This window comes from Lissotriton helveticus, chromosome 5_1 (assembly GCF_964261635.1).
Source record: "Lissotriton helveticus chromosome 5_1, aLisHel1.1, whole genome shotgun sequence".
NCBI classification, from domain to species: Eukaryota; Metazoa; Chordata; class Amphibia; order Caudata; family Salamandridae; genus Lissotriton; species Lissotriton helveticus.
The window spans coordinates 1,583,573,044-1,583,589,830 of NC_136065.1; the positions used below are offsets into that span (position 1 = coordinate 1,583,573,044).

Here is a 16,787-nt window from a genome sequence, read left to right on the forward strand (position 1 = left end):
GCTATGCTGACGACACCCAACTCGTCGTCTCGCTGACTCAATCAGACCAGTGTTCTGAAAACCTTCAGGCCTGTCTGTCCAAAATCCACGCCTGGATGAGCGAGTCCTCTTTCAAACTTAATGGCTCCAAAACGGAACTTATGCTGTTGGGGCATAAGGGGACGTCACTGTCTGATGCTATCTGGCCTACCTGTATGGGAGTCTCCCCCCCCCAAAACAAGAAATCAAAAGTTTAGGGGTCTGGCTGGAACAAGATCTTTCGTTCAAAACCCATGCCAAAAAAACGGCTGGCATCTGTTTCGGCTTACTGTGCTCAGCTCGGAAAGTCCTCCCTCTTCTCCCCCCTCTCTCAAGGAAGCTGCTAATTCAAGGGCTGATCCTTTCTAGATTAGATTATAGTAACGCCTTGATTTTGGGCGCCCCGGAAAGAACAATCTCTAAATTGCAGCGGATTCAGAACTCGGCAGCCAGACTGCTCATAGGCACTTCTGCGAGGGCCTCAGCGAAACCAGCCCTCAGACAACTTCACTGGCTGCCTATTCGTGAGAGAATAACGTTTAAATCTTTGTGTATTGCTCACAAATCTCTGAAAGGCAAGGGACCTCCGATCTTGAAGAAACTAGTAGCGCCCTATAAAGCTAATAGATCCCTTCGCTGTGATCATGAATATCTGGCCATAATCCCTAGAGTTAAGAGGGCGCGCACTGGAGGCCGTCGATTTTCCGTGAACGCTGCGTTTCTGTGGAACTCCCTCTCGCTGAAGCTGCGAGCGGAATCATGCCACCTGCGGTTTCGGAAACTTCTTAAATCTTTCCTTTTCCCTCAGCGCCCCTAAACTTCAATCCCCGCAGGAATTTTGGCTCTCTCTCAGCGCTGGGACGCTCCCGAGTAACCACCCGCTTTATAAATCCGGTTACATTACATTACATACATAAGAGATCTGAATCATGCACTCACTGTGTTGCAACACACTGGCAGTATTTTTAAAAAGGGTTTCACATCCTCTTGTTTCTATTTTTGTCCCTTCGGTGATGCTCCAGTTTTGTTGGTTCTTTAGTTGTGTGTTCACCATCAGAAGTGTTGCGCCTGCTTTCCCCAAGCACTTGTTTTCTGGTGATTGCACTGTTTTCTACAAAATACAAACATCATGGATTACTTGGGTTTTCCATGCTTGGTTTGGAGCTTTGTCTGCCTTTACTTGCTTTTTCCTTCACTTTGGGGAAGCCCTTTCTGCAGACACACACTATTGCAGGTATCACGATTGTGCAGTGTATGAGGCAGGAGGGTATTGCCATTATCTTGGACAAAGCAGGGAAAAGAGTCCAGAACTGCATTCTGCCCTTGAAATGGCTATCACAGTGAGCCAGATTCTCAGGATAAGGGAGGGTGTCAAGAGATTGAAGAGTGACTAATATATTAATAATTGTATGATGAAAGAAATCAGAAACCTGAGATCATCAGTTCTTGAGTGACTGTTGAAGTAGTATTAAAGATTTCTTAATTTTGATGTATGGAATGTTCAGTGCTTCGTTGATAGAAAGAGGCTCGAGTAGGACAAAGGAGTTTTTGTGGTATTAAAATTCACCCAGGCCTTCTACCAACATCTTAGGGAATGGCCCAGGAGTGCTCTCATTTCCTACAGATGTATTTGGCAAATGCTAGTTGTGTTTTATACCAAAAGTCTGCTATAGAAGAACACTGGGATGAAGAGCATGAGTAATTCAATCTTAAAGTTCGGAGCACTGAGTTCTAAGGTGTCAGATAAAAAGACTGAGCTGCCTCTAAAGAATGTATTACCAGAGGAGGAGAGAATTAGGACGAGTTCTACCAAGGGAAGGCTGCTAGGCTTGAGTTAAGGTGGCTGGACATGGTAAAGACATGTGGACTAATACTGCTGTGTAGGCCGTTCTTGGATGTTCAAGGTTGTGCTTCCAGCTCGCCATATTAGGAGTGGTGCACATCAAATCAAGGGTGTGTCCACTTAAATGAAGAAGAAAAAGAAATACTTTATTTGTTGATTAATAAAAATCATTACAAACAAGAATAAAAAACACATTGGGTTATGAATATTATTATACCAATTAGATTAACTTGTATCACATCTTTAGTCGACACAGCACATATACTACATTGTGTTGAGAAATATCGTGGTACATTGAAAACCAATGCGATACCAAAGGGGATGAGGGACGGAGCGCTTGAGCAAATCAAACACTCACCCCCAGTCAACTGATCTAGGTTTAATCCATCATCATTCCTTAGCTCACTCCACCACCCCAGTTCAGACATGGCCATATGCAAATCAGTCTGACCCTTTGCCTCATGGTTAACAGTCCAGCCCGAACTGCCAAGCCATGTCTTCACTGGATCGGAAACAAGCATCCCGGGACCGGTTTCGGATTCATAATCCTCATCAGCTAGGCTATCTTGAATCCAGTGGTAGAGTGAGCAAGGGAAACCAATACCATATTTCGTACCAGTCACTGGAGATATCCCTTCAAACTAAAGAATAACATGTTTACAATGGAACAACCACACTACCCTCAATTTTTTAAATTTACATTTCAATATACCATAGTTAAGGTGCAATAGGTAAAGTTCACTTGTGCAATGTCTTGCATCTAATAGCAATAATAAGAGTGCACTCAATTAAACCAAATCAACCTGTCTGATATAACAACTATAAAAAACAAAAGCACATATAATACAATCTGATAAGAGCAATATCGAGATACATTTTAAAATTGTTTCATATTGCACAGCTATCACAAAAACCATTTCTCCAAATGGAAGATAACAATCTTCTCAAGGGAACTACCAGCCCTACCCCAAATTTGGAATACATATATTGGTATTTCAAAAATTAAGATGTACTAAATAAAGTGTACCTCTGCAATATCTTATGGCTAGCAGCAATGGTTAAAAGCACTAGTGCAGAGTCTTACATTTAGCAACAACAAGTAAAATGCAATTGTGTCTAACAGCTGAAAAACATGCTGAACTGTAAATTAAAATGGATAATTTCTCCTCATCAGTACGGACCCACACTATATTGATTATTGATTTAGTATTAGGATCTAACCAATTACTACGAGCACTTAAAATCTTGTTAAAAACCTCGGTTTTTCTTTCTAGGTACTGTAAACAATTAAAATCTTTTAGGACTGCAAATTCGGGGGCATACACAGAACTTCAGGAACAGTTTTTGGGGATTGCAAATTTTCATTTAACATTAATGACATTAACAACATTATCCCGCAAAACCAATCATTAATAATCTAGGCATGCGACTGATGTTGGGAGTCACTCTAAGAGAATAGCTTTTTTTCTGCGATGAGAACGAACTTTACAAATTGTGTGATCAGGCCTGGCGTATTCCCAGTGAGGCAGGTTCTAATAGCTTCTCGACATGTTCTCACCCCTAATTCATTTGAACAGATCTTTACTCTCTCTTCTAATAGCTGAGGGCAAGTAGTTACAATATGCATAAAATATTCTTAATAAAAGCCACATAACCTACAGCTGTTTGAGGACCAATTTCGTTCTCATGTAGGGATTCCACCCTTTGTGGGATATCTCCCAAACCGTAACAACATAAATCTGTCCCTTAAAATGATTTTAAATGGGCCGTGAGATATGATTGAGGTTCTAATTTGGTAAATGAGTTAATAACTGCCCAGAGTGACACTTTTTTGCGAGCGATATAAAGGTAGCTGATCGATTTATTGTCTATTTGTAGACCGCTTTACTCCTGACTTCATCTTCAAAAGACAGAGACTTAAAATTATTTAAACTCTCCATTAGATAAGCTCTCCAGCTCCTAGCATGCTCATACCTCATTATCTCCTGCCAACATTGGTTTGCGAGGGTGCCCTGGTCTGAGCGGAAAAAAGAATCTAACGATTTTAAAAAGGCAGATTACCATAACCGAGTTTGTCTTTTCAGACCAAACTCTAATCTGACATTGGCATGCCCCATATACCTTGGAACCCTAAAAAACAGATTTAAAAACTTTTATCTTTAGGTTATCAAGGATTTTCGCGTCTTTCCCTCGAACAATCATTGAATCGTAGGCCAAAGAAGGAATCAGCTTTGCTTTCATAACCTTAAGTAAATGCTCATGATTTGGACATGCCAACGTATGTCTCAGCTTTCTAAAAGCAAAGGACAGGGCTGTAGTTTTTGCTTTGAGGTTAATAAAATGCTGTTTAAAAGACAATTTATCATCGAATGTGATTTCCAAATACTTATACAATTTCACAGTTACAATATATAACCCATTAATCTTCCATTCTCTCTTGTCTGATTTTGTACCACCAATCATCATTATTTTTGTCTTCTTGGTATTTATTTGTATGCCATTAGCGGAAATATAGTTGTTGAATGAATCAACTAATTTTTTTAAACCTAAGACAGTGTGGCTTAATAATATGGTATAGTCTGCATATTGTAAATATTTGATATCTTGGCCTAAGAAAGTTGGTGAATGGGTATTAACTTTTTTTAAATACAACAGTAGGTCAGCCATGAAAAGATTAAAAAGGCATGGTGCCAGGACGCACCCTGTTTAAGACCACTTTTAGTTTCAAATCGGCGCATTGTGCTTCTACCATCTCCGACTATAACCTGGACCCATGTGTTAGCAATTTAATCATGTCGAGCAATTGATTTGAGATACCCCATTCAAATTGCTTGGCCCAAAGTAAATTGTGGGGGGTGGAATCAAAAGTGGCCTTAAGGTCGACAAAACAAATACATAGCTTTTTGCTTTTGCTTTCTATACTTTGCTCTTTTGGCCAATAAAGTCAGTATGGTCAAGTTCGTAGTCGTTGACTCGCCCCTTCGAAAGCCAGTTTGGAAGGTTGGAATTAGATCTTCTTTTGCGGCCCGTTCTTCCAGGTCATTCAGCAAACAGCTTGCGAAAATGTTTGCCGACCACTTTTGTAAATTGGCTGTATTATGCTTCCCTGCCATGACTCAGGGACCATTTTAGATTTAATGACATCATTAAACAAGATTGTTGAAATCTCTGACCAAAGATCAAGCTTTGCTTTAAAAATTGAGTTTGGGATTCCGTTAGGGCCTGGTGCACCATCTCAATCTAATCCTGCTTATTGCCATTTTTACTTGTTCTGTTTGCCATGTCTCTTTAACTTGTGGTCCAGCTTGCTTGCGATACTGAACATTCATAGAGGTTCCACCGTCATCTCTGCTTGACAGGCTTGACTTTTGATGAACGGCATTAGTATTAAGCAGTATGTCTAGGGATGAACCATAGAGATTAAAAATTAAAGACGTCCCGCAGGATTTGCCGATATTAGCGCTATTCGCTCTTTTACCACCATTTTCAAGATTGTTTATTATGCTCCAGAATACTTTCAAATTTTTAGTTTTGCAGGAGAAATGCAGATAGGTAATTTTTACCCCTACGCTATCCAACGCTTTCCCTACTGTTGCATTCTCTGGAGTGGGAATAGTAATTTTTACCCTCCCGCTATCCAACGCTTTCCCTACTGTTGCACTCACTGGAGTGGGAATAGTAATTTTTACCCTCACGCCATCCAACGCTTTCCCTACTGTTGCACTCTTTGGATTGGGAATAGTAATTTTACCCCTACGCTATCCAACTCTTTCCCTACTGTTGCACTCTCTGGAGTGGGAATAGTAATTTTTACCCCTACGCTTTCCAACGCTTTCCCTACTGTTGCACTCTCTGGAGTGGGAATATACATTTTTACCCCTACTCTATCCAACGCTTTCCCTACTGTTGCATTCTCTGGAGTGGGAATAGTAATTTTTACCCTTCCGCTATCCAATGCTTTCGCTACTGTTGCACTGTCTGGATTGGGAATAGTAATTTTTACCCCTACGCTATCCAACGCTTTCCCTACTGTTGCACTCTCTGGATTAGGAATAGTAATTTTTACCCCTATGCTATCCAACGCTTTCCCTACTGTTGCACTCTCTGGAGTGGGAATAGTAATTTTTACCCTCCCGCAATCCAACGCTTTCCCTACTGTTGCACTCTCTGGAGTGGGAATAGTAATTTTTACCCCTACGCTATCCAACACTTTCCCTACTGTTGCACTCTCTGCAGTGTGAATAGTAATTTTTACCCCTATGCTATCCAACGCTTTCCCTACTGTTGCACTCTCTGGAGTGGGAATAGTAATTTTTACCCTTCCGCTATCCAACGCTTTCCCTACTGTTGAACTCACTGGAGTGGGAATAGTAATTTTTACCCCTACGCTATCCAACGCTTTCTCTACTGTTGCACTCACTGGAGTGGTAATAGTAAATTTTACCCTTTCCGCTATCCTACGGTAAAAATATAGTAAATATTTTATTAATATTATGTTCATATATATATATATATGTATTAACAAATTAATTTGTATGTTTTTTTTACTTACATTAATTATTTATTAATTTGAAGGTTATTTAAGTATTTTAAGTATGTTTAAGTTAATTATATTTATTATTTCATTCATTTTTAATTACTTTAAAGCATTTTAAAAAAATTGATATTTTGACTAACTATATTTTTTACAATGATATTTTTGATTCAATATTTTTGTACTTACCTGTTTGGAGATAGGAGTTCGATATTTTTGCATTCTATATTTTTTACTCGATATTCTTGTAGTTCTATATTTTTTACATCTATATTGTTTCAGTGATCCCAAGCCCCCCGCTGCTCGTCGCGCATTGGAAAGGCCCTGCCTTGAGCTGGGCAGGTGGGCCTGTTTCCTGTTGCTGGGCAACCCCACAACAGAGTTTCTGTAAATAATTTATTTTTTTTAAACTGAAAACAGCCTGGTGAACCAAAGAAACAAACCGGAGTCTAGACACTCCTGCCACATAGAGGAGGTTTCTCCCCTATGTGGCTACTGGGAACAACAATTAAGCACGTGTAAAAAGCAAGGTATATTAAACGGATGAAAAGGAGCCAGTTAGATATTAAATAGGATGAGGAATGCTACAAGAGAGACACTTGAAAGAAAAGTGAAAAGGAGGAAGAGCTATGTCTGTAAGAAAATACAGTAGCAAATGTTGTGCACTGTCCCTCACACCATTCACCAGTCCCAAAGAGGCTCTGATTTACGACGGACTCAGAGAAACTGTTTACAACTACAGAAAGGCCAAGAAGGTAGGGGGATGCCTTTCTTCTCTATCCAAGAACATTTGAAGGTCATTCAGTATCAAGACGAGCACAGCTTCAGTACCAGGGGCACACGCAGAGCCAACTTGGGCAGTGTCAAGAATACAGATGCTTTCCATGTGAAGGAGAAGGCGATGGACCATACCTTGTGAGGAGGATTACAATCCTGAGGCTGGGGTCTTTCAGCTTCTTACAGATACGCTTGGCTTCTGCCAGAACAGTGGTGACTCATAAGGCAGATGGCAGGACTCGTTGGGTTTAGAGTTTGTGGAGAACTATAAAGAGTAAGGCCAAAGAGATCACTTTGTTAGAATACATGGCTTTAGTTCAGACATCTACCACTATCACGGGGGAAGGGAGGAGAGAGCAGCATAAGGGATTTTAAAGAATAGATTTTTCCCAGGAAATTCCTGTAGTGTGCATGGATTTTGAAGGGTATAGGCAAGGTAATCTCAGATCACAAGAGAAAGGAATAGAGTAGTGATCTGACCACAGAAGACAGAAAGGTGTAGATACAAATAAATCTTTCCTATCAGAAAAACAATGTAAAGTGTGTCCCCTGCGCAATGTGTATATATATCTTTAAAACTAGAAAGCCATAAGCTTGTATTTTATGCCTCCATGGGACATTACACTTTAAAAACAGTTTTATACCCAAGTACCGAGGAATTACCAGTGTGTTCCATACTTTTGAATGAAGGACCCATTGCAAACATACCAAACTTAATATGAGTTCGCCATTCTACTCTGAATAGCACGGGCAGTTAAATTATTGTCACAGTGTCCCATTCAGTGGCGTAGCAAGGAGGGGTGATCCGCCCCGGGCAGCACGAGTTTTGGGGTTGTTGGCACTTTTACTCTTGTCATTGTCTGTGTCCAGGACCCCCTGCTCTTCGCTTTTACCTGCGTCCGCCTCGGGGCAGCAAAGGCAGTGAATGCCACAGGCGGCAAAAGGTGTAGCCCTGCCACTGGTCCCGTCCAGCGGCGGCTCCTCCACATGGGCATTGGAGCGGCGGCCCACTGCTTTCTCGCAGTGCGAGAAGCAGAAACGTAAGATGGTATAAATAGAAATACTATTTAGGTTTCTGCTTCTCACACTGCGAGAAAGCAGAAGAAGTGTATGCCTGGTTGGGGATCGGGCAGGTGGCCGGGTCAGTGAGGTGTGGCTTGCTCAATGTTATGGGCGCTGACTGTTTGGTCGGCCCAAGGGCCAACCAAACCAGTCATAGCACTCTCTGTTTTCTTCATGTAGGCTGCTGTACAGCCTGCATGTTATAAAACTTGGTTTAAACTTTATATGACTCCAGCGAAGATTGCTAAATGAGGGGGGGGGTTGAAGGGGACTCACTGTCCACCGTGTGGCTGATTTGCAGCCGATCTCATTCATTTATTTGCAGACTGTCCCAAGCTGGAAAATCTAATAAAGGAGGTGGGCAAAATACTTGAAGCTCAGCTTGGTTATCCAATCTCTATTTCACTGGCCCTATTAGTTTTAGGCATATGCGATCTGGAAATCCAGTGGAGACATCAAATAGCTATGACTATTCTTAGACTATGCTTGGCCACAGCATGGCTGGATACCGAACCACCCCCTGGACAGCAGTGGCTGGGGAGACTACTAGCTAAATATCAATCCGAAATAGCTGTTTATGAACAAAGGGGATATAAGGCTAGGAAAAGGGGTAGAGGAATTTGGACCCCAATTAAGCAGTGGCTAGATGGGTTTCAGGTAGAGTAAGGTTATAGTAACTGTAGATACATTGGCTGCTCTAACAACCGGATCAGTGCTAGCAGCTTGGGTTATACTATCTCTGCTTGTCTTTACTTATGAAATGCAGCTCTATGGTCTTTTTTTTCTTTTTTATTTATTTATTGTATTTTTGTTTGTGTATGGATCCAATTTCAGGGTGGGGGGAGGGAAGAAGGGCGGGAGGAAAAATGAATTACATTTTTTTAGGCTTTGAAATGTATGTATTCTTTGTTTTGATGAAATAAAAATGTTTAAAAAAAAAAAAAAAGAAACTTGCCTGGTCTAACATTGGATGGTTACTGAAATAAATGTATTTACAGGAAAGTGTTACTCCAGTTGATTATTTTAGACCCAAGTTCATCGGTGGAAATTAAATGCTGCTCTGTGACCGAGGAACATCTCTGAATATCCTTCCCTCCTGTTCTTTTGGGGACTCCTCCTCCTTTAGGACATTACACACGCGACATCCTTAAGACAGATCATATGGCCAGGAACTGGAACATGTACTTGAAGAGGTAGCACTGGCATGAATTATGTTGTGCTAAAGGCAGGGCACCCATCTTCATGTGACTCTTCTTGAGTCAGTATCGGAGCACAGTCTGGCTCACTGTGGAGACCCACAGAGCGAAGTGGCAGATACTACCCACCCCAGCAAAGACTCATTTAACAGCTATTTAGCCCTTCTTGCTATATTAGCCCATGCCTCAGAGCAAATTTAGCCAGGCCACAGTGCACTCAGTTCAAGCCCTCAAATCTTACTATAAAAAACAATGGTGAAGCTCAGTGCCTCCTGCTGAGATTAATTAGCTTTCAAGACACTGTCCCCTGTGAACCATTACCTCATGCGTTCTCATCAAGAATTGGCTAAATGTGTTTGCTCCTAAAGGAGCACCTGCTTGGAAAGACTGGTGCAGCTTCTGCATTCCCAAGCCAAGAGACAACATCGTCCATAAAGTACAGCAAAATGGCTCTTGTTGAGTGCTTTCCTTACTCAAAGAAGCAGCTCCACATGGCTGTATTAACTGGTTTCCATAAAGTGAAGCAGTGAATTCACTTGGGGCAATGCTGCTTTCTGTATTTAATTATAGCATCAGCTCCAGGCTTGATGTGTAGTTGGATGTTGGTGTTTTTCCTCCTCAGCCCCAGCATCTGCCCAGCACTGGTAAAGGAAGCTAAATCAAGGAAGGATGCTAGGATTGTCACATGCTGAGACAGAATTAAATGCAGTGTTTTCCCCGCAGCCAATTATGTTACATCCTTCCTCAAACCTCTCTGTGGTTCTTCCAGGACAGAACGCAAAGGTGGCTGAAGTATGAATGATATACACATAGTGAGGCACCTGGTAGTTTACTCAAGAGTGAGGACCCCCATCGTCCAGCACAATCAAACTCATGGAGCTGTAAGTTGTGGAATACAAGTTAACCGCATGGATAATATAACAGTGCTGCATATGGAATGCTTTAAAGCAATGCTGGGATGCTAAAATCTAGAAGCTACACATATCCCCTTCCTTATGGTTCAGAGTAAACAACACACATAAGAAAGAGAACAGTTTAAGGACCTCATTTCGTGGAGGGAAATAGCTGGACATCTGCCTAAAAATGTGATTGCCCTCTCCACAGTCTTCTGCTTTCTCTGGAAAGCGGTGCTACCAATGGCAAAGCTACCATCAGATCTACATTTGGCAGCACTAACTTAGTGGATGTGACAATGACAGAAATGGCATTAGACCGTCCACCCAGTGTATGGTGAGTCATCCGATGACATATAAAGTGGCATTCCATCTGTGTAGAACGTCTATGAAAACCATGGGGTTCTTGCACAAAGAACCATGACAATGTCCAGACATGTTTGTTGAAAGCTCCCAGAGCATCCTGGATGGTGTGATGCGAGCTACAGAAATGGGTTCATTCCCATCATCCACATTGTGCTGGAGAATAAAAATAACGTCTTGGGGTAGAGTCGAGATGAAGAGAAGGGCAACTAATCCCATAATAATGAAAATAATCTTTCAAAATAGCCATTGCTCCTGGGGTGGTACAGTGAGTTCATCTTGTGGTTCATAGCAGTTTTCTTAATAAAAACCTTTCCATGTTCTTATATCTGAATTACCTGAGGCCTTTTGGAACCAGTGGTAAATATCAGTCTCCCCCACAAATAATGCAGTGTACCACAGGTTGTCTGATTGCACAGCTCTCAGCTTAAGCAAGTCAGAACTCTAGCTGCAACAACCCCAAGTTGGTTTCAAAAGGGAAAATCCTAGAAAGAACAATAGAATCAAAAGGAGGAGTGGAAGGAGAGTGGAGTAAGCTATTAGAAAAGGAAAAACTGGACAATGCCATCACGTTGGGGGCGAGGGAGGCAGCAGGTAAACCCCACTCACTCATTTCACCTCCAGCTGCAACTGACCCTTCTCTCCCCCTTTCCCATGGCCCCAGAGCTTTCGTTTAGTTTTAAAATTACTTGGCACCTTCAAAAACTGAGTTGGCACCAAAAGACACTGGCTCCATTGAGTTAATTTATCTTTGGGACATGGTCATTCTTGTTTTGAACACTAGTGAGCAGAGTAGTATTAGTAAGTGAAGGGTGCCTTGATCAGATTGTTTGGACTCACCCAAATCCATTTAATACAATAACTTTAATGATCCAAGTCATTGCCAAGGAGTTTCATAGGTGACTGGGTTCAAGGGGTGAAACAAACGTTTATAGGTCAGTGTATGATGCATTGTATATTCTCTTGGCTGTCCACTCATGGACTATTGCCCTGTAGAACTGAGGAATTTCTTGGCTGACTTTCAGTAGCACTTAGCCAGCAGGCACTAGCTGCTGATAGGCAGACAGCAAACTGGGTGGGCAGATTGTACTGGCATAGGACACATCAACTGCCTCATTTGGGTCATGGTGGTTTACCATGAAGGCACACGGGCATTGAAGGCCCCACCTACACCCCTCCAGCAGAGGCAACCCTGCCAAAATTAGATCAATGCACATGTGGTGGGATTTTTTTGCCAAAAGTGTTCTCAGCCAGTAGTATTTTTCTCAAAATAACGTCCTTCATGCTCTGTCATTTTTCTGGGGACATTGTTGCATTTTTGTCCTGCCCATAAAAACCATGTGAGCCTTCTGAGGCCATAAAATAGGTAGTCCTACGAAGGCTAGCCTGCGGACCCGGTGCTTCCTACTATGATAAAAAAAATTTAAGCAATAGAGGGATTAATGCCAGCGCGCCCTCCACTCACAAATCCATACACCAATGACCTGGTTACATAGAACACTGCAACCTTTAAATGTTACATCAACAAAAAGGGATATTTGTATACTCCTAGGTAAGGCTACGCTTGTTTATCAGTCCTGCCCACCTCCAACTGTTCTTTTCTAAATAAAATGTGAGTTTCTCGAACAACCATACACAAGGTCACATCAATTAAAGAAAAAGAAAAAAGGTGTGGGGAGTACCTCACGTAAGCACCACCCATAGAGCTACAGGTTGGTACTTGCCAGCTTGCTGACGTTGTCATCATCGGTAACTTTCATGACAAAAAAAGTAAAGGGGAAAGTGGGAGTTTTTACCCAAGTCTTGAAATTGTGTGAGAATAGGTGAAAAAAATAAAGTGTAGATGAACATATCATCCATCAACCTTCTAGACCCCGTAAAGTGCGAAAGAAAACATTTTTCTAAGCTAAAATGAGTTGTGGCTCACTCAGACTAAAAAGAAGAGCATGTGTAGACCACCTTAATTGGAACGGCCGACATGTTTCATTGCCTCGCACATTTTATGGCAATTTCATCAGGGCTCCGGGACGCATCTCCACCTCACTGATGCTTCTAAAAAGATTTGTAGTGGTTCACAAACAAGATAAAAGAAAGATTGTGCCAGAGACATAAAACACATATATGGGTTATTATTCTATGTCGAAATTACCACACTTTTTTGAAGTGTGTATATTTTGTGTCATAATTACCAAGTGGTTGCCAAGTGGACTCCGATCAGCAACTCACTCTGGGTTTTTTACAACTTTTTCCCATGAGGTAAAACGCAGCCACCAACTGTGAACCTGTGAATACATACACACCTTATTTAGCCATCATGAAATATTGATACTACCAGCATTTAGTCTCATGTTTGCCAAATAGTATCCTAATGCCTTCATCTAATCTCTATAAAGCAAGTGGAAGCATTAGCCAAGGAACTGGCTTAAACATCTTACTGCATTCAACGTTCAATCAACCATCGTGGACTCAGCGAAATCACTAGGCATAACCCTCTTCGGCAATCTAAATATGCAGCAACATATCAGTAATTCAACTAAGGGAGCTAATTTCCAAATCAATACTCTGAGGAAGCTGAAACCCTTCCTGCCAGCCAACGACCTCAGGACTGCTGTCCAAGCTCTAGTTATCCCTCGAGTAGATTATGGAAGTGTCGCTCTCTGTGGCCTCCCCATATCGACAACCGCACCCCTAAGGGCCTCTATTAATGCTGCAGCCAGACTCATCACTAGCTTCAAAAAACGCTCACACATCTCTCCTGACTTAAAATCCTTGAACTGGCTGCCATACGAAGCTAGAATACATCTGAAAATCGTGTGCATGACACATAAGGCTTTACATCACAACTCGCCCAGTTACCTCGCTCAGAAATTGACAGTCTCGGGTGGCTCTAGAACCACAAGAAGCACAGAAACTCTACTGCTAAAACCACAAAGATTCGACAAGAAAAAAACATATAAACGGTCCTTTTCAGGTATGGCGCCCATGATCTGGAATGCTCTCCCTCCAGAAACCAGACTTATCTCTTCCACGGCATCCTTCAAAAAAGAAGTAAAATCGATCCTCTTGACTAAATTCACATGAATTTAGGCTAAGGAATTCTCGAGACTCATTATTTTCCGTTTTATGGCCACGATCAGCCAGATCACCCAGGGCACCTTGTTACCTTGCCTTGTCTATATGGGTAATCATTTATTTCGCTCATCTGGGCACAAAATGGTTTGTTAACTATTCTTTTGTCTTTGTAACCCATGGTCATCTTTGCACAAAATGCTGTGTTTAACTATTCTTTTATCTTTATTCCCCTATGTGTGTAAAGCGCTCTGATATCCGCGAGGATCTTGTTCGCGCGCTATAAAACTTTCTAAATAAAAATAAAAAATAAAAACCGCAAGATGACCCATGCACAGCACGTCATAAAGCCTTCCTAACTAAAACCTTTTGTCTCACTCACCCACTTTCCAATACCAGGGACCTGAGCTTTGTTTTTCCATTTAGAAGCGGAGCGTGAGTCATACACCTCCCCCTTGACTCGCATCTCCCCACTTACCTCTATACCAGAGGGTTGAGCTAGACAACTTCCTGGACGCCGGGGAGACACATGCGCCGAGTGAAGAATCGGGCCACGACCCGGAAGCAGAACTATAGTCTACTCGAGCAGCAGAAAGAAGCAGTGCCCTCTGGAATGCCATGTTGTGCAGTTTGGGCTGATTTTACAGCACGGAACAATCTCCCGGAGCTAAAAATAAGCATGAGTTAAAATCTGCGAGTTAGGGGTAATCAGCACTAGAAAGAGAATGATGTAAAGATGCCAAGACCAAGCCCAGGTTATGTGGGTCTGCGAAAGGTGAAAAAGGTCACAGAAAATGCGCCTGCCTTTGTCTCTTTGCAGAAGAGGGACACACCAGTGTTGCTTTGGAGGCAGTAATGATGTTGGATGATTGAGAGGCAGACACCAAGATTCTTCTAGTGGTGTCTCCAAATACCCAGTCTACCTCTACCCATCACATCTGGATAGTAAGATGGAAATATAGCCCTCATTCTTTGCAATTCATAAGGTAGTATGAGCATGATTGAACACAGGTTTGTGGTATCCCAGGGAGTCCAAGGATTTGTGAGTGCTGCAGTGGGACCAGGTTGTCACTACTCCATTTGAGAGGTGCACTTTGTGTGAGGGATCTAGACTGAGAAGGATGCTGAGTGCTCTATCAGTAGGATGCTGCCTGTTATGCAATAGGGGCTTTATGCTGAGCAAGGGTTGCTCCAGGTTGCGCAGTGGGTGCTGTGTGCATAGATTGCTGGGTGTGGCATACTTGACGATGGGTGCTGCTGGGTAAGAGGGGGTCAGGAAGCTTTGGTGTTTCCATCATCACTGTATTAATTCAGTCACATGCTCAGTTGGCTGCCGTTGCACATTCAGTGTGAGCATCAATGGTTTACAATCCTCTGTACCTGTGTGTTTTTGCCAGGTTTTACAAACTCCCCAGAAAGAATACTAACTGACAGCACAGATGAGAGCCAAGAAGAAGACAACAAGGAGAGCGATGAGAACTCCAGGTATGACTTATGCTTTCTTCCTACATGCATAGGTTTATGTGGGTTTCTCCCTGTACTCTGTGCAGCTTGAGCTCTTCTCCCTCTGTCCGCTACAAATGTGTGCACATCACGTTCTGTTCTGGGTAAATTTCCATCTCCCTGATCATGCACAGAATCTGGCCGCAATGTGCATATCTCTCCATGTCATCTAGAGATATGGACTCATCTCTCCTGAAATGTCCAGTATGTGTGACTTCCACAATCCTGCACAGAATATGCACATGTCTTACTATGATGTGCATATTGCTGTCTATCCTGTGCAAAATGTGCTCATCTTTCTGGGTAGGTAACTCGCTCGCAGGGCAGAAGGGGAGAGTATTTGCACAGTGTAGGTTTAATACAGTGCAGCTGTGCGTAAATCACCAATCCAGGGAGTTACACCAGAGACAGCATAGAAACCTTGTTGAAGTACCCTCTGGTTCACCAACACTTGGACTGTTCAAGCTTGAAGTTGTGACTCTGCAAGGGGAGTTGTGGAAGGCAGAAATCAACAAGCAATCTCTATATTGTCGCAAAAACAATATTGTAACTAGCAAGAAGCTTGTGATAAGAAGGACTGGTGAAAAATGTTATTAAATGTTTTAATAAAGTCTGTGGATATGGGCAGTCACTCATTGTGCTTCATGAGTCCAGGTAAAATCTTTGGCAGCGATTTAGGGTTTGGTGGGCTGGTTGACAAAACGTCATTGTTGTGGCAGCAACCAACTCACTTGTACCTTCTGTAGCTTTTCAACCAATTTAAAATTACCTATATTAACATTTTAGAACAAGCATTGGCAAAAGTCAACAGGTCTCGCCTTTTAGATTACTGATTTGCTAAGGCTTTTTGCAGAAGATGTGAAGCATCGACAAACATAAATGTTTTTGGTGATTTGTGTAGCATAAAAATAAGACGCGGTCACATGAACGTGTTTATGCTAGAGTACACATTATGACACTGCTGGTGGCCATGTCAATATCTATGTGCATGCACGTGTGCTGACATATGCACATACATGCATCACCAAGCAGGCGTGTATATACGGAACAATGTGGTCCCCATTTAATTTATTTGATTTACCATTCCAAGATGGTACATACCACTTGGAGCTGTAAATAAAAACTGAGAGGGAGATTTACTAAGCTTTTGCACGGTGTTTCACAAAAGTGACGCAGAACGGCGCACATTTTTGGGGGGAATTTACCGGTCCAGCATTAAACTTGTTTTGCGCTGGAAATAACGTAAAAGTGATGTGAAGCAGCGCATTCCGCTGCTTTGCATTACTTTGCACCAAGGGGGCGTACCGAGGGTGGTGCATGGGCGTGCCCATGCTACCACCCAAGGTTTCTCATGCTAAACCAAATTTACTAAAAACAGTAGATTGGGTTTAGCGTGAGAAAAATGCGCCCTTTTGAACTAGGTGCAAGGAAGGAGAAATGCTTTCATTTCTCCTTATTTTTCCGACTTTGCATGCGTGCTGCACTATTCAGCACGCATATAAACTGGGTAAAGCTTTCCCTTGTGTCGA

The 16,787-nt window shown here is 42.2% G+C and overlaps 1 protein-coding gene across 1 annotated transcript in view; it reads left to right on the top strand.

Moving 5' to 3' along the window:
• LOC144755620 (CMRF35-like molecule 1) overlaps window positions 1–16,787 on the top strand; it is a 164,590-nt gene that overhangs the window by 96,028 nt on the left and 51,775 nt on the right. The window contains exon 3 of the mRNA XM_078644741.1: window positions 15,153–15,240. Within this exon, the coding sequence (XP_078500867.1) occupies window positions 15,153–15,240 (88 nt within the window). The remainder of the gene's footprint in view (window positions 1–15,152; window positions 15,241–16,787) is intronic.